Here is a 23,800-nt window from a genome sequence, read left to right on the forward strand (position 1 = left end):
TAAGTTTGAGTTTCTGTAACATTAACATTAACCCTGTTAATGTTAATGTTACAGTTTCAGCTGTCAGACCACACTGGGGCCCTATTTGCATTAATTTTACTGAAACTGGAATACACTGCCTGTTGTTGTCTGATGTTGTGTACTAATTTGACTTGTAAATGTGTAAAAAACGTGTTTGCTAACATGTTCCCTTCTTTTCCACATCATCACTTAGACACTGCCCACACATAAAGACCCGTCATTCTTTGTTTTTGTCTGCAAAACAGGAATTCATTCTATTATGCTTTTATAATTAAGCCCCCTCCTCTTGTTTGTAGACAAAGACAATGAATTTGATATCAACCACTGGCAGGAGACACCTTTCAATACAGGCATCTAAGAAGAGCAGTTGTATTGTATTCTGACCTCATTTATAGTACGAGGGTGGAGAGCCGCACCTGCGCCTCCCTCTCCTGCCTGATTTCGCTTTTTCATGTTTGTGTAAGAAGAAATGGGGAGAAGTGAGCATCAGTGACAGAAACACAGTTTTGAGCAAGAAGGGGAAACTAGTCTTGCTAAAATCTTTTGGTGGACTTGTTTTTCTGCAGATTTCTTTCTCATCAGGGGGCGTTTGGACCAGTGTGACTGCCATGCCTTTATACACAGTGACTGTTTCCACAGGGAGCCAGTGGTTCGCAGGGACTGATGATTATATCTACATCACACTGGTGGGCACAGAGGGGTGCAGTGAGAAGACGCTGCTGGACAAAGCTCTGTACAACGACTTTGAGAGGGGGGCGGTAAGTGATGTTACACTGCTGCAGAGTTATGAGGATGACTGTGTGACAAATGCATTCATTTTTATGATCTAAAAAAGCCGAGTATCAACGTCTGCAAACTTGGGTGAGATTGTTTCAATGTTAATATAAAAGAGGAAGAAGTTGCGACGGCGATGTAACCTGAGGTTAATTCTGTTTGATACTGAGCAATTTCAATTTGGGAGGAAGACAAAACAAGACTATAAAGACAATGTCTGAGAAAATAATTGCCACTGTGAAGAAGATTTTAATAAAAAAAATATCAGCAACGTTTTTCATTTGGAATAAGTTATCTTTTATAATTTGTGCAGGTCCTTCTGCAATGGAGCTTTTTTTTCTTAGTCCTGACTCATCAAACTTATTCTTCGGAGACCAAATGTAGTGACAGACACACACCTTTTGTTTCAATTGACAGTAACATTTATAATTACATCTGAAGATATATAAAAGAGTTGTACCTGATGTCCCATGAAAACTGAGACATTTATCTGAGCTGATAGCCTGCCTTTATTACAATATAAGACCAAATGTCAAAGAAACATAAATGTTTGCTTCCTATAACTTTCTCTGCAAAAAAATGTGTCAGACTTGCTGTTTTATTGGTTTCCTTACAAGCTCAAGTCCACTTACATGACTACACATGAACAAACAAACTGCTCACAAATGAAATCCTACGTTGCTAGTTTAGTTTATTATAGTCATTTTCAACTTATCAAAGAAGAAGTTTATGTTGATCGAAAAGGACGCTTAATATAGTTTTGTATACACCCAAGTAGTAGGTTTTTATTTACCCTCAAAATCAAGGATCATTTACACAGTAGTGTTTGTATACCTCAGTTTTGTTCATCATCTTTTTTTCTATATATTTATATTTAATCTATTAGATATGTCACACATTTTCATTTCCTTTTCAAAATGATTTCCCAAATTAACTTTCTTGACAGTAATCTTCATCTTTGCTTTTGTAAAGTTCCTTAAAGTTCCTTTGCAAGTTCCTTAATTAGTAATTAATTAATTATTCTCACAGGATCAATTTGTGGATAGAGCCTGGAAGCATCTTATTTTTCACTTTTTACATCAGTTGTGCAGTTTTATACTCTACTAAATCTATAAATTTGAGAGCATGCATTAACGATTTTTATCGCTCTCTTCTGTAGCATAAAAAATGGATTTGTGATAATTTTGTTTGTATTTCTCCAAACCTCGAACAGTGTGTGCTACATGTGTCAGTATCATGTGATTCTGAATTCATGTGAACTGCTGTTAACATATAATATATTCATATTCCTTACCAGAAGCACGTGACATTGATGTTTATGTGCACCTGAGTTAGTGCAATGATGCTATTTTTTTCAGCTCATGTGATTAATTTTGCAGGTGGACTCCTATGATGTGAGGGTCGGGGAGGACCTGGGTGAGATTGTGTTGGTGAAGATTGAGAAGAAGAAGTACTGGGTGCTGGATGACTGGTACTGCAGGTACATCTCAGTCAAAACCCCATCCGGAGACCATGTAGAGTTCCCCTGCTTCCGCTGGCTGGTGGATGACAAAGAAGTGGTGCTGCGGGACGGAAGAGGTACATCAGGTCATATTTTTTGTTTGTTTGTCTCCAGGATTACCTGCCTCATCTTGATCAGCAGTCAGTCTGTAGCTCTTTCCATCCCTCACTTTGTCTTGTGCGTGTCGCAGCACATCTGCCTCAGGATGATAAGACCAGCCTGGTCAAGCAGCACAGGCAAAAAGAGCTGGAAATGAGGAGGAAAACATACAGGCGAGTTCACTCAACAAATGCAGTTTACGGCTGTATGTTATAGGAGGCCGCTCACTAACATCTCTGCTTCCCTTTACAGGTGGAAGGAGTGGCAGCCAGGCTTTCCTATGAGCATAGATGCTAACAGACACAAGGATTTGCCACGGGACATCCAGTTTGACAGTGAGAAGGGAGTGGACTTTGTTCTGAACTACAGTAAGGCGTACGTGCTCCCTCTAACAGCCTGCTGTAATAAAGCTTGAAAAGGTTTATAAGTTGTGAGGACAGCTGACACCCCTCACTACAGAGCAGAGTGAGTCAGCGAAGTTTTAACCTCAGAGGTTTTTCTCAATGCAAAGCTTTCATGGTGCCACGATCAGATGTTGAGCACCAGCCCAATGGCATGCTGCTATTTTCTGTGCTTAAGTTTTCCTGGAAAGACAGAGGCGTCATTGTGTGTTTATCACCAGGTATATTTGCATTTTATGCAGGCGGGAGAGGTAGACATAATGACACAAAACACATCCAAAACTCTGAAACAGCCAGAAATTGCAGAACCTTTGAACATTAGTATGATTTTTGAGCTGTAGTAGCTGAAGCTGAAGTAGTTGAGATGGAAAATGAGTCATGCAATTTGCCATCATGAGCTTCAAAGGTGTTGACAGAAATGCTGCAACTTTGTGGACCGAAATTGTTGAAGTAAATTTGCATTTAGTGCCACTACTTGCTGTAAAAATCATCATAACTACAAATACAGTATAGCACATAACTTTCTCTTCCAGAATTAATTTTAAAAGCCAAGTGTGTAGGGCTTAGGAGCATATATCGGCAGAAATTGAATGCAATATTTATAACAATGGTTTCATTAGTTTATAGTCACCTGAAAATATGAATCCTTGTGTTTTCATTACAATAGAATGAGCTGTGTACGTCTACATATGGTCTGGATTGACTTTTTTTTTTCTATAGAACAGACACTTGCTCCAGTTAAAGCCATTCATGTTTTTCGCCAGCCACCATAAGTTCTCCTACACACTTGGCAACACTGGAGAGGTTTCAGTTCTGCAACCTCACTGCTAGATGCCACTAAATCCTACACACTGGACCTTTCATTACAGTGTTCAGAAGAAATATTACATTAAGAAGTACTTTGATTTTTTTGAAAATATGTTTTGTTTTTTTAAAGCATAGCAGGTACTGTATACAAATAGAGAAGAAAAGAACAAATAAGAGCACAAAGAGGCACAGCACATCCTAGATAATAACCTCACGAATAGTTAAATAAAATTATATAGACAAGTGTATAATGAAAAAAAGATTATACAGAGCAAAGTGTAGTGTAGACACACAATTTGTCCGTACCCTGAAAAATATTAGGCACAGATCTTATCAAACTTCTTTCTTTATTATCTTTATTATAAAATCTAGGTCTCTTCAGATATAATGTCTTTGCCATTTAACTCAACCACAAATCATACATGGGTAGAGAGTCCATTTTCTGCAATAACCACTTAAATTTTCATACTTATCTGCAAAAAGTAAGGAGCTTAAAGCTCAAAGGATGGTTTTGAGCTGATCTGTGATTCTCAAAAGCCAAACAAAACAATGAAAGATGCGTTTCCAGTATGCGTGAATTTGCTGTATGCTCGGGGAGAATGTGTCCAATTATTGATCATAGACCTACATCACATTGTTACAATTAGCAAAAAAGTGGTGTAACTTTTCCCTGGAATGATAGAGTATTTGTAACTTTTGAATTGTTGACATCGAGCAAATAATCATGCAATTTGACCTTTTTGATTTGAATATGTTGGCACATATGATGATAATAATGGACAATATACCAGTGAGTCTGATCATGATGATGATGATGACAATGATGATGTTGATGATGATAATGATAATGCTGAAAACCATACATTTCCAGAATAGAGAACCTGTTTGTGAACCAGTTCATGCACATGTTCCAGTCCTCCTGGAGTGACTTTTCTGACTTTGAGAGGATCTTTGTGAGAATCAAAAACACAATCTCAGGTCAGCCTCATTTTTTTTTTTATTTTATTTTATTTTATTTTATTTTATTTTATTTTATTTTATTTTATTTTATTTTATTTTATTTTATTTTATTTTATTTTACAGAGTATGTGATGCAACACTGGAAGGAGGACTTCATGTTTGGTTATCAATTTCTAAACGGTTGCAACCCCGTAATGATCCGAAAGTGCACCAAACTCCCCGACAAGTTTCCTGTCACTCATGAAATGGTTTCTGTCAGCCTGGAGAGGGAGCTGACTCTGGAGCAGGAAATAGAGGTAGACACGCTTTTGTCTGTGCCTGTCAGTCTATTTTTATGTTTCTCACGAAAAATTCTCCCACTGACGCTCACTGTGAATCGATGTTCTGCCTCCAGGCAGGTAACATCTACATCATAGACTTCGAGGTGTTGGACGGCATCAGTCCTAACTCAACAGACCCGTGCACACTGCAGTACCTGGCAGCTCCAATCTGTCTACTCTACAAGAACGCCCAGAACAAGATCCTGCCCATAGCCATACAGGTACACTGTTGCTGAATAGGTATGTGTTATATCACAAGACCTACTGCCCAGTATAAATCTATTTTTCTTCCTCCTGCTTCTCCCTTGTCCTTCATCTTTTCCCAGCTTGGGCAATCTCCGGGTGAAGACAACCCGATCTTCCTGCCCACTGATGGTCAGTACGACTGGCTGCTGGCAAAGATCTGGGTCCGATCAGCCGACTTCCAGTACCATCAGACCATCACACACCTGCTCAGGACTCATCTGATGACAGAGGTGTTTGCTATTGCTATGTACAGGCAACTCCCTGCTGTTCACCCTGTGTATAAGGTAAAAAAAAACTCTCACTCCTTATCGATTGATTCATTTGACTGATTGATTCATGGATTGATGCTCCTTCTCCCAGCTACTTATCCCACACATTCGTTTTACCATCGCTATCAACACCAAGGCCAGGGAGCAGCTCATCTGTGAGTGTGGCATCTTTGACAAGGTGAGTTTGTGGATACAAAGTTAAAGTGACAGTTCACCCCAGAGTCAAAAATACATCTTTCCTCTGATCTGTTGAGCTGTTTATTAATCTAGGTTGTTTTGTTGAGAGTTGCAAAGTGTTAGAGATATTGCTGTGAAGAACTACAGCTGCCAACCACATCACTGTGCAGAAGCGTGCGTTTACTCATAGATGAGAGGCTCATGCCTGTGACAGATGTAAACATTAATGGAGACATACTCAGCTGAGCCGTAAAGTTAACTTGCTCAGTGATGCTGGATGAGCTAGCAGTAGATGCATGCTTCCATCTACATGGTGAAACGTTTGCAGTATAGTTCGGTAGAAAGAAATAGAAATAGAAATAGTTTCAAACACAAGCCAAGTGCCATCTAGTTCCATAGTATTTGAGAGAGGGCAGACTTCTTTACAGCTGATATCTCGCTGAGTTGGCAATTCACACATAAAAAAACAATCTACCAATCCAAATCTATAAATATCAATCTAAATTGATAAATAGCACCACAGGTAGGAGGAAAAATCTGTATTTTTGATTATGGCCTTTACTGTGCCTTTTACAGTATATTTAGGCTTTTATTTTTTGCTAAAAGAAATTGTAACAGCAAATAATTTACTGAAATTTAGGGAAAAAGTCCCCTAAAAGCCAAATCACTTAACAATATTCAGAAAATGAGAATGTCAGATTTATATGTTGGATAGTTTCTCTCCTTTAAATTTTCAATTACCCAATAGACATCAACCACATGCATGCATAAAAGTTGGGGGACAGAAGCACACGTCATTAGCTGCAGAAGTAATGACAGATGTGCGTGCTGCATATTCTCAATTCTCTTCAAGGCAAACGCAACAGGTGGAGGTGGTCATGTCCAGCTGGTTCAAAAGGCGGTAAAGAATCTGACCTTCAGGTCTCTGTGCTTCCCGGATATCATCAAATCCCGTGGTGTGGACAACACGGAGGAGCTGCCCACCTACTTCTACAGAGACGATGGCTACAGAGTTTGGGAGGCCACCAAGAGGTGAGGAAAAACTCTTTAAAGAGTTTTTATAGACAGCACAGATAAAAAGTTTGTGTGTTTGATGGAGAGACATCAGTCATGACAAAGACTAAACAGTGTGTGTGTGTGTGTGTGTGTGTGAGAGAGAGAGAGAGAAGTTCCAGCATATTTTTTATTTCCTCTGTACGTGACCGCTGTCCTGTTTTCTTTCTGGCAGTTTTGTGTCTGATGTGGTGCACATTTACTACAGCAGCGATGAGACACTGCAGGGAGACGAAGAAATCCAGGCCTTCGTTAAAGATGTGTGCAGCTTCGGTATGCAGGACTTCGATCACTGCGGTGGGTTCAGACATCCTGTTCTTCCGTTTTTCTTTTAGCATTGCAACAACAAATAAAAATGCAGCAACAAACCAATATGTGAAGTCTCTTCTTCCAAGGATAGAGCAGCTCACTCAACCTTCAATGTATTTGATTAGTGTTTTTTTTTTTTTTTTGGAGAGAACAGGTACAACAGGGAACAGACAGCATTACAAATTCAAATCTGTTCTGTCATAGACGAATGGTTTGTAGGTGAAGACAGGAAGTTGCAGGAGTCTCGTGGTGTCACTGTTTCAGTGTTGTAATACTTTTTAAGCATTTCTTCATTACCTGCACTTTGCAAGGATCTTTTACACAACAACCACAAATAAAGCAGTGACTTTTGTAGATTAAGATTTAAGATCACTTTGTCAATTCTGTCTGTATGCAGAGTTTCCCAAGTCCCTGAAAACCCGTGAGGAGCTGATCGAGTATCTGACCGTCGTTGTATTCACTGCTTCAGCTCAGCACGCAGCAGTCAACTTTGGACAGGTGAGTAATAGATCATCAGGAGCCTGACATTCAACATCTTTATTAAGACTGATTTTAAAGTTGATGATGACCCTTCATTCGTTGTTCAGTTAAATGGTTTTTGTGTGTTTGGGCACATAAACACAGTGGTAGAGGAAGTACTTCTATCCTTGACTTAAGTAAAACTTGTCACAGTTCACATATTAAAAACCCAAGAGCATGGCTCAAAAGGCAGGTGAACAAAGCAGAGAATCTTTACAGAGCAAAAGAAAAGGTACAAGGACACAAAATGATCCAGGCAATTCACAAATTAGCAAGGGGTCAGACTGAGGCAGAATTCAAAATACAAGCAGGGTCAAAATCTAGATCACAATGCAGATAAGAAATGCTGGAAAGCTAAGGGACAGGGGAAAAGACAATGTGGCAGAGAGCTAGTGAAAGTTGACCGGTATATATAGACTACTCAGGAGCTAATGGGGGAATGAGGAGCAGGTGAGTGATCATCAGCAGGTGGATTGAATCTACTGATGAGGGCTGGCAGTGGGAGTGGCAGGGTCTAAAATGACAGCAGTTAGAACACAATGGACAAACAATCCAAGTCAATAAATAAATGATTAATGAACAAAATGTAATTCAAAACCATGGACAAAAGTATAAAAATACTCCACAACTCCTTCACTCAAAATCCTGTTTAAGTAGCCTACATAAGTAATATCAGCAAATTGCACTTAAAATATTAAAAGCAACAGTAATTATTTTAGAGAAATATGGCCCGTGCGATCAATATGTTATTATAGATGACATCATTGAATTTTTTTTGTAAGGGGTCACAAGATAAATAGTTGGATTTCACTGGAATATTCTTTAACAATATTCTTTGGATTTAAAATCACTATATGATGTATAGTGTAAAATCTTAATCTGTAATATAACAAGTGATTATAGCATAATGGAGTCAAACACTAATATTTGCCTCTAAAATGTAGAGGAGTAGAAGTGTAAAGTAGCAAAATTCTACTTAAGCACTTGACTAAATGTTTTACATGCACATGCTGTATATGTTTGTGCACATTGTGTAGTATGACTGGTGTTCCTGGATCCCAAACGCTCCATCCACCATGAGAAAGCCTCCGCCCAACAAGAAGGGCCTGGCAAATGTGAACTTGATCATCGAGAGCCTCCCAGATCGCGGACGTTCCAGCTGGCACCTGGGGGCTGTCTGGGCCCTCAGCCAGTACCAGGAGGGTGAGGTATGGAAAGGGCACTCTGAGTCCAAACACACACACGTCTTAACATAGACTGGACTGTTTTTAAAGACTAAAACTGTACATTTCTTATTTTCCTGAGTAGCTTCGCTCTACTTCAACATGTACTTCTTTCCTCGCAGTGCACCACCTGGCTGAATGAACTGTGTCCTCTCTTTTCCTGCAGCTCTACCTGGGCATGTATCCTGATGAGCACTTCATAGAGAAGCCAGTGAAGGCGGCCATGGAGAGGTTCAGGAAGCAGCTGGCAGAGATAACCAGCTCCATCAAGAAGAGGAACGATGGGAAGAAGCTGCCCTACTATAACATGTCCCCAGACAGAATCCCAAACAGTGTCGCTGTTTAAAGAATAAAATCTGGTCTGTACTTCATATTTTGCAAAGAGCACATTGAGGATATTACTGAGTCTGTCTAAATATGCCTTTACAAACATATATTTGTCACCAGAGTGTGATTTTGATACTTCTATATATTTAAATGTATATGTGCTGATGAAAAAATCCAAATTGCAAACTGTTTCTACATTGTTTTTGTCACTGAAATTTAGTTTAGAATGCTGAAAAAACATGCCATGGCATAGTATGTCTATAAAAAGAAATTGTATAGTGTGCCATTGTATGTTGAAAAAAGTGCCAACATATAGTATTCCGAAAAAAAAACCTAGAGCAAAGTATGTCGATAGAAGTCATAAAAACATAGTACAGTACGCAACCCCCCCACCCCACAATACAGCATGTTGAAAAAGCCATAGTATAGTATGTCATATAAAAAAAACATTAAAAAGTCATAGCACAGTATGTCGATTAAAAAATCATATCATATGGTATACAAATCATAAGATAGCAAAAGCACAATTATTGTTATTTGCGGGGGATTATAATCTAATCAAAACATTGTTACTATTTTATATTCCATTTCCACCAATATGTCCTCCTAAACCCTACACTCTGGACCTGTGAATTAAGAAAACATGATGAAAAAACACAAAGCACTAAAAGTAACTTAATTTTTATTTGGTTGTTCTTTTTTAAATTCTACATACTTTGTTCAATAATGGGAAATTAAACTGAAAACACATCAATATTTCTTTTAAAAACATAAGTACTTTTTTTTTACCAGATTCTTTACAGTTACTATTCCAAAGAAAATTCACAGACAAACTCGTGGAATGATATCATAAGACAGGGGAACAGTCATACATGTTCAAGTCCAGTCAGTAGTAAACAAATGTAGCTTTATGCAAGTTACACTTTTTCCAGACATGATCAAATGTAAGTGATGGGGTAAAGACAGAGACAAAAACCTACAAATAAAATACTGGGGCCGTGAGGTTGAGAAGGTACCTTTCCTTCTCAGCCGATGTGCTGTTCAGGAGGATTTTAAATTGAAGAAATCAAGTTGATAGAGACACAGAGAAAGAAAGAAAAGCTGCTCTCAGAGAGGAACATGCCTGTGTGTAAAAGCATCCTAAAGTGGCCTCAAAACGCGCCCCCAGACCTCATAAAAGGAGCCAGCTCCTGCGAGTAGAAAGTATAAAAAGCACAATCTACATCTTCAACCTGCCATCTCAACGACACGTCAAAATATTCCACGTTTTTTTATGTGAAAAACACAAAATGTTTAACTGCGACGCTGCGGTTATATTCTGCATAATTAAACCTCATGAAGTAATTGAAAAAGGGAGACAGAAGGGAGACAGAAGAGCTTCACATGAGGTTGTGCAACCAAACTTTTAACAACTCTAATATCTAAAGTGCAAAACGAAGAGTGAAAGTTGAAGTTCTGGTATGTAAGTCTGGGAAAAAATAAAGAAGTGTAAGTTGCATAAAATTACTAATGAAAGTTTTTTTTTTTTTTTTTTTTCAAATGAACAAATTGTATTCTGTTTTCTTTTAAAAATAAATACAACACAAAATGAAGAAATCATCATTTTATACCCAGAGGACACCCTGGACATTAAACACCATTACATAACTATAGAATAGAATAACAACAAAAGGGTAATTGCACTTTTTATCTGTCTAATTGCACTGAGCCTTGTGGGTATCAAAGTTTCAGAGAAGCTTCTCGTTTACTAGGTTGTAATCCAACTTAACACAACAACTCCCTCGGCTCATATTATGTATTAAAATTATATTAGACTCCAGATCTCAAGTCACCGTGGGGCATATACACAAGTGCAGTATGAATTGTTGCAAAAAACAAAGCGCTGATTTCATTTATTGCTGCTGCTGCTGAGCAGTAATTGTCACATACTATGTTGCTGGACCATCATTTGTTCACAGACAGTTTACTGGTATCAAAGACATGTTTTTAAAAATGTGTGTGTCGCTGGAATGGCTGTGAGGCTCAACATGAGCCCGGCATCGCTGTGCTCCCACATACACAAAAGCACTTACAATGACTGTAAGCCCAAAACACATCGCCCTGAGAAATCAGCTGCTGCCTATGCCAGACTGCACCATCAGCAGGTGGCGCTCCAGTCAGCTCATCAATGAGAGGCGGGCCAGGCTGTATGCCTGTCACTGCAACAAATGTATGGATGTATTGCGTTGCTTTTAATGCAAAATAAACTACCATTGATGATGAATAAGACAACCTCTAAAAACAGTCCTGACTGCTACATAATGCAGTGTTTAAGCGGTGCTTTCTTACAGAGATGAAAAAAAAAGAGTTGTTGGTATAACCCATTTCATTTCAGCCACATAAGGCTAGATAGAGAAAACACTCAATCAAATGGGAGGCAGCATGCTGGCTGTCTTGTGATTAAATTCTAAAATAGACACTCCACCATGTGATAAGACTCTGGGGAGAAGAAACAAGACACTTTCGCTGAAACTGAGACTCCTGCTCGTCTGAAATGCTTGGTAATTATCCAATACGTCACATTCAAACATCAGATCTTATGCTCCATGAAGAAGTGATCACTGAAGGGGTGGAAAGCTTATTTTGCAGTCAAATTGAAATACACACAGTTACAGCCTGCCTGCTTTTAAATAAAAACTATCTATTCAGGGTGAATCAATGCACTGGCTGCACAGAGGGAGCGATGGACAGGCAGACTGAAACTAGGCAGCTGTGGATTTCTCAGGGCACATCCTGTGACTAAGCAAACAAATCAACACATTAAAAACTGCACATGGAATATCACACTGTAAATACTGTGTCATTCGCATGATAGAAAAACGACGCTGTTTATGCCCAAAGGCTCTCGTAATGCTGTCAAGACACGGAAATTATCACCAAATTTCCTGTGACCCAGTAGAAAATGTTTTTCTTTTTATATATTTTATTTATTTTTCATTATATTTTTTAAAAAGTTTACATTCTCAAAGCCTTCAGAAAGTTCATGTTGGGGTAGAGAAGTAATGTGGCTGGATTTTCCATTATCTGCATTGGAGCTTTGAGCCTGGCATTGTATTCAAAACTCATTTTGTCTATTTCGACTAAAACACTCAGCACAATTTTTAACTCCCGATTCCTTTTTTGTCATCCATGGGAGGGTTAACATATATGTATATGTGTGTCTTAGGAAATGTCAAATAAAACAGGAGTTCAAATGTGCTCTCCCCCATGTACAACATATACAGTAATTCATATTAAAGAAACAAACAGGGCAACAAGGAAGGGAGGGGTTTTGTTGTGGGAACTAAAAAACAAAAGTGCTTTGATGCATGTCCAGATCAAGGCCTGGTCGGATTCAGGCCAGCTCGGAGCTGACAGACCAACAGAGATGGCAGTAGCTGGAATGTTCCAGAGATCCAATGCGCAGCGCTACATACTGATCCACGGCAGGTTAGCCCGAGACTCACAGGAGGTAAAAATGAACAAATCTAACAAACCCACAAGCAAAGAAACCACGCATCGGAGACGTGTAGACCTCTGGAGCCATTTGTGAGTCTATGTGTCTCAGTCCTGCTCTCCCAGAGGTGTACATACAAGTGTGTGTGTGTGTGTGTGTGTGTGTGTGTGTGTGGTGTGTGTGTGTGTGTGTGTGTGTGTGTGTGTGTGTAGACTGGTATGCTCTGGGCCTCTTCAGACATTTACAGAAGTCAGTGAAAACAGTCCGGTCCTGGGAAAAGGGGATTGAAGGGTACAGGTGGAGGGAGGTCTGATAGGAGAATTATGGAGAGAAGAAGATAGTCATGGTCCGTCTGTCTCTGTGGAGTTTTAGGAACATAAGATGAGCAGATGTCAGTCTGAGAAAGGAAGGAAAGCCTCTAGTCATTTCTCAGTCACCGAGCTTTTCCAGGACGGCTGCTCTTCACCACTGTGGGCCTGTTTGTGTGTGTATGAGTAGAATAACCAATGGCATGGACCGAGTGGTCAGACATGGAGCACCTCCATACTGTAGTCCTCTGTCTCTGTGTACTGAGAGGAGTTTGTGTCCGACTGGGTGGGCGCCAGAGCCTCCTTGTTCTCCAGGCTGGGCTCCAAGAGGGGCGGCTTCTCCAGCGCCAGCTTTTTACACGTGTCTGGCCGGTTCTGGACGTATATGACCCGGTTGTATGCCTTGAGCCTCCTCCATAGATGGATGTAGACTTTGCACTGGACGTACATGAACACCAGTCCGCCTGTAAAGCCGATGGCCACCACCACCAACTTGGTCCAGAAAGGCCATTCCAGGATCCCTGAGGAACAGAAAGCAGACAAAACAGGACCATGTCAAGACTGCAAAATAATTACTGTAGAATAAAATGCAAATCAGTAGGGAAATAATTGGATTTTAACTTTGTTTTTGCACCAATATGAGAGTTTTCTTATTTTTCAGATATTTAATTTACTAAATAAAAAATAAATAATTAAATCTCCCAACTGGTGCTGTCATCCATAAACATGTTTATTAATTGAATTTCCAGAAAATGCAATTTATCACAAAAATAATGTGAAACAGAACTACTTTTCCATGACAGAAGAATTTAAACTTTGAAAGTATTTTCAAATCAGTCTGCAATTACTTCTCCATTTAAGCGACAGTTCACCCAAGAATCAAAACTACATATTTATGTGTAGATTGTTGTGGTGTGAGTTGCTGAGTGTTGGAGATGTAAAGATGTATGTCTTCTCCCTCGATATAAAATGGAAATAGATGGTGCTCTGCTCGTGTCACTCAAAGCGCAAAACAAACAAACAAACAAAAAAACATTAAAAAAATAATAGTAATCAGTTTCATCTGGGAATTATTTACTTTGTTCTGAACTACACCCACCAAATGTTTCACAGCACAGAGGAAAGCATGCATCAATTGCCAGCTCTCCAATGTTTACATCTCGTCTCTCATCCACGAGTCCTTCTGCATGATAAATTAGTTGGCAGGTGCAGTTTAGTAGACAGAAAATAGCTCCTCCATGAAGCTACTCACAACAAATTCTGTGGATTATCTTGAGTAACCGGTCATGATTTCTTAAAGGAGACATTGGTGTTTTTAAGTTTTTAAAATTTAATATTTAGCACCACAAGCAGGGTGTCCTCTCGTTCCATTATTTTGAGAGAAGGCAGACATCTCTATGGCAGTTATCTCCAACACTCTGCATCTCACACCAAAACAATTAAGACTGATAAATTTTGTGGTGAACTGTCCCTTTAAAGTAACTAACAGCTGTAAAATCAGGCATATTTCTCATGACATGATTTTCATACTAAGTAGCAACAACTTGAATAAAAATAAATTGGGACCCTGGTGGGCCCTAATTTCCTGTAATATCTCCAATTTAAGTGTCTAAGGCTTAAAATGCTCTCCAAAATAATTATAAAAAGGACAAATGATTGCTTGAAAAGCACGAGAAACACCACTAGAAAACTACGACACTAAAGCAGGCTTTACAGGATGGTGATTTGCAGTAAACTTACTAAACCATGTTAAAACATTTCTATGGTCCCTGAGGACATTGCAGCATTTCTGCAAATTGCAAAACTCTTGAAACTTGAAGCTCTATGTAAGCTGTAAAAAAAAGTGCAAATTGGGGAAGTGTAAATATTTGTCACAAGCTGCAGCACTTCGAGGCAAAAAAGGGATCTTCAAACACAAAAACAAAAAGGAGAGAGAGAGCAAAAAAAAAGGCTATCTTTTTTGAAAATACACAGCTGACCTGCAAACCTTCAGTTTTTTTATTTTACTTTGTTGGCTATTATATTTCAGGTCGTTAGATGAATAGATGTTAAGAGTGAAATACAAAGATATCTCATATATTGGGAGGAAAACGAATTCAAATATATAATCAGTAAACTAATTATGCTCATAGAACGTCATGAGAAGAGATTAACGTGTCATTTGTTATGTGAGAATATGTCAGTGGGGTTTGTAACAGAGTATAACACAAACAATAAATTACAGCATGTTCTTCGACTTGGTGTCTGTCTTAATTCATTAGGTTGGAACATTCAGTGAGGTGGTGAGAATATGAGCCGCACTTAACGGGGAAGAAGCATTATCTTTACCCTAAAATCAAGGCAGAGAAGGGAAGGAAAGGGGTGTAAAGTGCAGTTGGAAAAGAACTGGACACAGCGGACAGAAAGGCTGACGGGGAAAACACAATTTCAAAGTCAAAAGGTCAAAGTTAAAATGTTTACCTGGGATTTTTCCGGCTGCATGAGTAAAGAAAGTGTAAGTATCATGTGTTACCAAAGACACACAAACAGATTGATAGAAAAGCGCAGAGAATGAAAGTCAAATATTACAGTTGGATGTAATTCATCATGCAATCCCAAACATTAAACCTGCTTCATAAATCAAAGTAGACATTGGAGAACATTTCAGGGTGTATTAGATCTAGCTCTGCTATAATCTGTGCAAGCAAATTGGGAGAAAAACATAACGGTGGCTCTGTGTGAATTGGCAGCGGACATACAGGACTGGTGAGGAGCTATTTGGCATCACCATGGTGATTGAACCTGACAGCCCACAGGGATTCTAACAAGTCTGAATCATCAGGTCGGGCTAAACAGGCACAGCCTGCTCTTCCATCTGTACACTGTCTCAGAAGCACCAAATATGCCATAGAGGAGTGAGTGAGAGCAGACATAGCGCCAGCGCATGATACAACAGCTCATCATTAAAGCAGCCTTCTCCAATTTTAGCCCTGATAGCGAGAGGCTGGCCCTCTGAGGATGGCACCGTCAATCTGTCAGTAACACAGTTCTGCGGACCACTTTGGTCGAGATGAAAGTAAGGAGCAGTCGAGGCTCTGGAGGGCTGCTAAAGGGGCTTTTAAACTCTGAGTCACATCTTCTTGTTCTAACATTTTAAAAGACCAAAATTCCTGCTGACCACTTGTTTTAATAATCTACAGTTGGCACCAGATCAAACTTACACATAAACATCATATTGTGGCAAAATCTAAAATACTATCATTGCAGCCGTAGCAGCCATCCTTATCAGGAAAAAAGAAAATAGGCTGCAACAACAAAAAGCACACAAAAATTCCCTAAAGGGATAGTTATTGCTGTATTAGATGAGGAGATACCACTCTACAGTCAGCAGTCGATTAGCTTAGCTTAGCACAAAGACTGGAAACACGGGGAACCGGATTGCTCTGTCCAAAGGTAAATGTACATGCCATCACCTCTAAAGCTCATTCATTTACACATTATATAAGTGTGCTAGATTAAAAAAACAAGATAAAACATGTCAATTAGTGACCTTTAAAGGTGCTGGGAGGCAGATTTACATGTGTGGGAGGGTAGGTGCTGATGATGATGAAGCCCCCCCTACTGACAAGGGGTGGAACAATGAAGTCGGTTTGTGGTTGGCTATTTTACCACAATTACAGCCCCACTTCAAATGACTGCAGTAGCCATGGGTATTTGTTGGCTCCGGCTCCGATTGGAAGTGATGGAAATACAACACCCAGGTCCATTTATCACAGAGATGCATGATGCTACACCGCAAAATGACATATATGCTATTTGAATATTTGTTTAAATTTTGAACAGCACATAATAAGGTGCATGCCATAAAATATATGAAAAGAACGTGTTTAAAGTGTGCAGATTTAATTAGTTCCTCTGATCCAAGTCCAAGTGTCATGGTCAACTCTAACTGATCGATATTGTGGACAGGCTGAACAAGCTGAATAAGACCAACAAAATGCCAGTTAACTTTTTATATCAATTAAGTAGTTTGGACACAAGGGACTTCCACTGCGGGTGCATAGCAACAGGGATGGAGTCTTTTTCTGGCAGCTGATGATGGAGTGGACAACAAGCGGTTGATGATATGCCCATATCACGTGAGTAGCTTCAGCAAATAGACAACTGCATGTCTGACATCATCAAATTAAATATTACAAATAGCAGCACATATAGTCCAGACAGAAACTGTGTCTGAATCTTATGGAACCACTGATTTAAGTATGTTTGAGTAATTTTCCTGTCCCTCCTGTAAGCACTTGCACAACATAGCCATGCATGCACAGTTATGCTGTGCAGTAAATATGTAAATATGTTCCCATGAGCATTTTGATTTGCTCTCTTTGTACAGAGCCAGCCAAGCTGTTTCCTGTCTTTATGATTATTTAGACTGAACAGCTGCTGGCTGCAGTTTTATAATGTGTATAAACATGTGAGAGTAGCATCAATCTTTTCATTTGAGTCTCGACAATAAAGCAAGTAAGAGTATTATCTTAAGTGTCAAACTATTCCTTGAAGTTGTTTCACAGAAATAAGATATTAGATCATTTTGTCTTTAACTTTAACTGTTTAGATGTTGTTACAATAAGTCATTTTTTGTGGAACCTATACATGCTAAAAATGTAAAAACAAGCAGTCATGAAAACGACCCAAACTGACACACACTTTATCTTTGTGAGGACCTTTTGAAGACAATTCACGGAAGTGACCTTCAACTTGGTCATTAAGATTCACACCACGCACACGAAACCTGATCTAACCCCTCTTCAACAAGTAAGGATGAGCTAAAATCACCTCACTTTGCAATAATAGGTTCACTCTGAAAGCCTCAATCTCAAATTGGATCTTTGAAAGATATGTAAATATCTACTCTAAAAATCTCTTTTCTTTTATCGCTTAACTTTCTCTTTTATGGACTACAGGTCTGAAATCAAAGTGAACTGAATCCAGAGGAAAGTAAAAAAAAAAGAAAAAAAGAAAACGTACAGACAGAAAATCATCTAAGCACACTCCTCTACACATTTCTTCATGACACCCACTGTGCTTTTGCAAGTGAATTACGCCCACATATATTCCAGTCTTCGAGGACATTTCACAGCACACTCAAGCTGTCGAAATACCACTACAGTTACGCAGATTTGTCATTAAATACTGCACATGAATGATTGGAGACGACGGATGAATGGATTACATCTAACAACACTACATTCAACAGAGAGACAACAATGTTACGTCAATGCTTTTGTGTATGTATGTGTGTGTGTGCGTCCAAGTCTCTGCTGACCTTGTCTGATTTCCTCCGCTGTTCTGTCGATGAGGACATAAAGCGACCACACCACGCAGGTGATGGCAATGACATGGAAGGTGACCGAACACATGATCTTCCTTCTCTCGCTTGCTGTCATCTGTAGCTTCTCCCACTGAGACAGAGAGCAGGAGAGAACAAAGAAAGGACATTTCAGAAGGTCAACAAATAAATCCACACAGAGGCTTTCAAACACACGTAGCACTTAAAGGCCACAAAAAAGATGTCAAAGAACTAGTAGCGATGAAGGCGACCATTATGTCATGTCACTTGGGTCTTGCATTGTATTGTATAAGCATGTATTTGTCATTCCATAAAGGAAAAAAGACCAATAGGAACGACATTGGCTAACCAGCTAGAAGATGAACAACATGACCCAGTGTGATTAAATTATATTTAACATGTGGATAACAAACACAAACAATAACACACCTTTTCTGTAAAAGAGCTCAATGGCTAAGAGAAAAAAAAAATTTAACCCCATATAACACATTTGTTTCATTCTCATGCCCTCTTGACTTCAGCCATATGTTTGCTTTCTTCACTTTCATTTCCCTTCTCGTGCACTGAGCTGAGGAGTAATTTCACTCACCAATGGGCTTTACCATTGTCCCTCTCTCAGACACAGATTCAACATGCTGAACTAGGTATGTTGTCTGCAAAAGGCAGACAATGGCAGACTAGTGCCAAAAATTATTGGGTGACTGACGCCTACAGACGGCCCGACAATGACCAATGACCGTGAGCTTGGTGTGTCAGGGCCCTTTAAACTCTTCAAGTGTTTTCTGGAAAGTGTGAGCCAAACATCTAGGGCTGTATTCACAAAGCTTCCTAGTGCTAGAGTTGCTCCTGATTAAAAAAAAAATCTTTTCCAAGAATTTCCCCTTAAAGTAAAGATCAGTTATTCACAAAGCACCTTAGTCCTTAAATGAGCTCCTGAAGTGAAAAACTGTTAGGAGTAGGGAGGAGGACTTTTAAGCTTAAGAGTTTTTAAGCAGAGGAGGAAATGACAGAAAGACAAAGAAGTGGTAGAAATACTCTCTGAACACTGGATGACAGTGATTGAATGACATGTCAAAGATTAGATGGTGCCGGGAGAATGTTAATGGTTGATCTTACTAGGAATACTACAGTGCAGCAGTGTAATCACACAAACAGCACTTTCACAGTCTGATTTTGTGACACAATTCAGTTAATTTCCACTGGGTGTCCACACCTTGCAGGCTCAAAAAAGGCCTGTCTATGACAACCAATCACACCTGTTAAAAGAATGTGTCATACCTAGCAACAGGGTCAACGACAGCTCCTCACTTAGACAAAAGTCTTGGTCCCTTCATAGCTCAGAGTTGCACTTTGATTTTTCCTAAATCACTTCAAAGATAGAAATTTCAGGCTAAATTAGGAGCTCTATGAGAGTATTCCTAGAATGTATATGAATGCAGCCCCTGATAGAGAGCATTCTGCTCATGTGATCAAAAGCCAATGCTACATGACGCTTCTTGGCATGGCGAGAAAAGTGGAGAAGAAAAGTGGCGCACAGCACAGAGAGGCCTAGTACCTTGTCTGTCACTGGCCTCGCAAAATATCATTACAAAACTAGCTCAGCAATATGATAAGAGACAAAGTACAACACCAGCATCATCAGATCAGCATTGAAAATATTCTTTATAGGTGCTCCCAACATCCAAAAATGCATTCCTCATGTATCCAGTGATTGCAGGGTCACAATGACGAGAAACGGGTGCCGCAGTGTGAGATGAAACCAAGCACCCTTTGATAAACACTTCATAACAATGCCGACATCCTCATCTCATCTTTGCACGTTCACACACGAGCAATTTCAATGTTCACCAGCTGGATTCAGACGCTATTAACAGTGGAGCATTTGTTTAAGGCCCTTTGTGCAGCTAATGAAGGGTGGAGGAATTTTAATTAGAGTGTCCTGCTATCTCCAGGCCACAGCGATTGATAAGAGCCTTTAATGGTAGTGTACTTCCTCTGAACCATTTGAAATGAATCACAGCCTGCACCCCCCCCCAAACAAGTTCCACTTATAAAGATGGCTTCAAAGCTCGGTGTCACACGTGTGTTATCCGCATGACAGATTGGAGGCAGCTTTTGGCATTTTTCAGCTTCACAATGAAGGAGTGACGTGAGCTAAGTTGGGTTGCTTGGAGCTGCAGCAACAGCCTGAATTTATCAGCTCAGGCTGAAGTAATGAACATGTGCATTAAGTGGCTTCAGACAAATATGTACACTTACCTTGCGCAGCGGTTTGAGCTTGGTTTCCATGATGAACTCGTATTTACAGAGCTCACAGCAGCGAGTGTCGGAGCTCTTGATCCACTGCTGTAGACAGGCCTGGTGGACAAAGCGCAGGCTCCCTGTGCAGTGGCATGGTGTGATCAGAGGGCTCTCGTCATCCCCTTCACAGTGACAAATCCTACAGGAGCCAAAGAATACAGTCAACACTAAGCTAGAGGCAAGACAGCTGTAAAAAGAGGAAGAGGGAAGATCAAAAAGAAGAAAGTTGGCAGGCAAAGCTGACAGATGTTTCCCCAAACTCAAGCAAACTTGAGTTTTGGAAGATATGTCAGCAAACTTGTAGCATTCTGTAGTAGTACATATAATAAGACAAGATGTTTAGAAAATGTTCATTTACTTTACACTTGCTTCAGATATAGAAAAGCACGACAGGTGGGAACACTATTCCACAAATATTAAGACCCTGAACACAGAAGACAACACATGTCCCACATGAATAAACTCAATCAAGACCAACTAATTTGATTCAAAGCACTTCATTTGCAAATCAAAATGACATTTTCAGAAAATAATCTCCTGTGTTCCAGCAGCATCACACAGCAAAATTGAACACAGTTAATCTAATCTGAGATATCCTGCAGTTGTAGCAGCAGCAATCTTAAGTGTCAGTGTTGCAAGAACAGATACAAGTTTCCTGTAATGATAACTATGTGAGGGTGAATCATAAGGAGTATAGAAAATATAATCAACAACATGGCATTCAGTACATCAGTGGTTTATCACCTTTTGTGTTAGATACACAGTCACAAAATACCCCCACTGCTCTGTCAGATGAACTCAAGTACCCGTCAACACCATCACTCGTGTTCCAAATGTGTTCTCATGAATGGATCATAAACTAGACTGTTAAAGTTGACCTTTTTAAAACAGAGGTTCTGCAATAATGCTCTAAAGAAGATCTTTTATTACACCGGCTTTGCGCTTTTAAACTGAACCAAACAACACTGGCATAATGCTGCTGCAGTGTATGATTTAAGACAGCACGCAGAGGTTGCACAAGGCAAAAAGGCGTGACATGTAACACAACAGCGTCGGCATCTAGAAGAGTCGTTATACACCAAAGTTAATTCGCATCTGTTACAAAATCTGCTACCAACTAAACAGTGAAACATCTATGTGCACTGGAACGCAGGAACACACCGCCATTCATGGGATGAGGAACAACTGATCACAGCTGGCAAATATCTTTTCTTTCTTCCATAAATATCAGTCTGTGGTAAATATGGAGGAGAAGTTGGTCATTTTAGTGCAAGGCTACCCAGAGCCTTACAACTGTCGCATGGACAATGTTTTAATAAACTAAAAAAAACAACAACGCGTGGAAAAAGATTAGCTCAAAACTCTTGGTTACTGGTAAGTAGGTTTTGGTCATTTGGCAACATCAGGTGCAACCTGCCAATGCCCTTGAAAGTTAGAACAAGAACAGCACCAAGCACCCGACCTTATGTTTTTCAGATGGTAAAAGACGCTGCAAGTGTCCTATGATTCAGCTGTCAGTGTTTAGGTTGCTATCAAGTTCGCATTACAAATACTACTACTACTACAAAATTATTTCAGGCATTTCTTTGTTATTTTCTACTATTTATGCATTAATGTTTACACAATGTTTTTCACAATCTTTCCATGTCCCCTTTGACTGCTGCAGAGGTAACCCTTAATTGGGAGTCACAATACACCAGCACAAACTTTGACCTAAAAATGAACTGTAATTGTGTTTTTAAAGCTTCTCAAATCTAGTATATGTTAAAATGTTGCTGCATGCAACTTAAAATTAACAGGCGTTTTGTGAAATTGACTTCAGCTTCTGTAGATCTTCTGTAAGGTATTGTGGGAGATACAGACAGCTGGAACATTCGATTAGGTGTCTTCTCCCTCTAAGGACTGCCGGATAGAATTTTCTCAGCTAGAGGAACCAATCAGAATTTAATATCAGACAGAAACGGTCCCCCTCTCCTCCTCAAGATCACATATCGGACGCTGTCTGTCAGCCTGGAGGACAGGGGCCATTAGTCACCTGCGCCAAGGAGGAGTGAATTTATCTGACGTAGAAATATATCCTGGGTGTGTACACACTTTTACCAGTTAGCCAGTTTAAGTCTGACAAAATAGTTTCAGTGGTATGAGACAAAATGCAGGAAGCAGAAGCTAAAGTTGTCACAGTCTTAGAATTTAATGTCAGGACAATGACCTTGTTGTGGCGGTTCAAAAGAGGGCAGGGTCCTCAGTGAATGAGCAACAAGCTCAAAAAATCAGCTACAACAAGTGACAAACACAGTAAATTAAACCGATACTTCAAAACCTGCATTTTCTACTAGCAGATTCATAAATTCCCTGAATGAGATGCAGAGAGCAGCAACTCCTCTCTCAGAAAAAACAAACAAGTAAACAAAGGCATTGAAAGGAGGTGGAGAAGGAGAAGAGAGCAGGGTGTTTCAAATTGGTTCGTCTTCATCCTGGTTCAGGGGAGGATACGAACACATGAAGACACACATGCACACCCACACACGCCCACACATGTTAGAAAGTGAGTGAGCAAGATAATGTCTATTTCCAGACTACACTGATCTGGCCAAAGCATTACCAGATTAAGAGACAAAGTGAACAAAGGAGGATAAAAATAGGGCATTTCTATGGGTTTTCTCAAATGGAGGAGGAGGTGGAAGGAGGGGAATGAGGAACGAGGGATTAAGGGATAGAGGAGGCACAATTAACATCTCTGGAAGAGTGTTTTTTCTATTGGTTATGGCTGAGCTGCTTTGTTTGTGTTTGTCTGCATGGATCACAAGATGAACTGCAGATTCTCATCCCACATATACTGTTGTGTCGTCTTCTTTAAAGAAAAAAATACAAAACAAAAATCAGCCTGAGGACCTGGACTCTCGTGGTGCTCATATCAAGGGGTTGGCGCCTGCTGAAATGGACAGATTTGACAAATTATTCTAATGCTGATGTGGATTTTTTTTAATGTAGGAGGGCAGAACAACAGAAGAATCCTTACACCTCCATATGGAGCCAAGGTGGAAATAAAGTGATCAGTAAACAACATTAGTGGAAGAGGACTGCAAAGCTCTTGAGCTATAGATGCTATTATCTTCAAGGGATAGTTCAGATATTTGGATATATAAATTCATAGTCAGTGTATTAGCCCGCACACAGAAGATATAAGTCAGCACGCCCCAATTTTAGAGAGGAAGGCTGGAGTCTGACACAGAAGCTTAGCAATCTGCAGCTGTGGATGGGTTCACCAAAAAAAAAGTATTTTAGCCACTCATGTCCCATCTAAATATAATCTTACTAGGTATATTTTTGGCTTTTATTTTACGATGTTTTTGGCTGTGTTTTCCGTTCTTTTTGGCTGTGGTA

At 39.6% G+C, this 23,800-nt stretch overlaps 2 protein-coding genes across 9 annotated transcripts in view; one reads left to right on the top strand and one right to left on the bottom strand.

Moving 5' to 3' along the window:
- The first annotated feature begins 283 nt into the window (after nt 1-283).
- Nucleotides 284-9,063, top strand: LOC121954568 (polyunsaturated fatty acid 5-lipoxygenase-like). The gene is made up of 14 exons (XM_088086988.1): nt 284-779; nt 2,175-2,373; nt 2,487-2,568; nt 2,648-2,770; nt 4,475-4,581; nt 4,687-4,859; nt 4,958-5,104; nt 5,210-5,413; nt 5,490-5,576; nt 6,429-6,607; nt 6,804-6,925; nt 7,335-7,435; nt 8,494-8,664; nt 8,846-9,063. Exons 1-14 carry the CDS (start codon nt 630-632, stop codon nt 9,023-9,025), a joined length of 2,025 nt encoding a protein of 674 aa, XP_087943114.1. The 5' UTR covers nt 284-629; the 3' UTR covers nt 9,026-9,063.
- A 608-nt stretch (nt 9,064-9,671) lies between these two features.
- Nucleotides 9,672-23,800, bottom strand: part of marchf8 (membrane-associated ring finger (C3HC4) 8) — a 93,624-nt gene continuing 79,495 nt past the window's right edge. For 6 of the 8 annotated variants that reach the window (XM_088086991.1, XM_042502156.2, XM_088086994.1 and 3 more), the window contains 4 exons: nt 20,375-20,555; nt 18,092-18,227; nt 15,250-15,264; nt 9,672-13,310 (listed from right to left, as the gene is read on the bottom strand). In XM_088086991.1, coding sequence (XP_087943117.1) covers nt 13,006-13,310; nt 15,250-15,264; nt 18,092-18,227; nt 20,375-20,555 — 637 coding nt within the window. In that variant the 3' untranslated portion in view covers nt 9,672-13,005. The remainder of the gene's footprint in view (nt 13,311-15,249; nt 15,265-18,091; nt 18,228-20,374; nt 20,556-23,800) is intronic. The other 2 variants (XM_088086992.1, XM_088086995.1) reach the window with 1 other exon arrangement.

The sequence above is a fragment of the Plectropomus leopardus genome, chromosome 13 (assembly GCF_026936395.1).
Source record: "Plectropomus leopardus strain MGB_pleo_1.0 chromosome 13, ASM2693639v1, whole genome shotgun sequence".
NCBI classification, from domain to species: Eukaryota; Metazoa; Chordata; class Actinopteri; order Perciformes; family Serranidae; genus Plectropomus; species Plectropomus leopardus.

What these genes read in the sequence shown, in the direction of transcription:
- LOC121954568 (XM_088086988.1), top strand. Translation starts at nt 630, where the DNA reads ATGCCTTTATACACAGTGACTGTTTCCACAGGGAGCCAGTGGTTCGCA. An exon ending in ACGACTTTGAGAGGGGGGCG is followed by an intron (nt 780 to 2,174) that starts GTAAGTGATGTT and finishes TTAATTTTGCAG; the next exon opens with GTGGACTCCTATGATGTGAG. An exon ending in GGTGCTGCGGGACGGAAGAG is followed by an intron (nt 2,374 to 2,486) that starts GTACATCAGGTC and finishes TGCGTGTCGCAG; the next exon opens with CACATCTGCCTCAGGATGAT.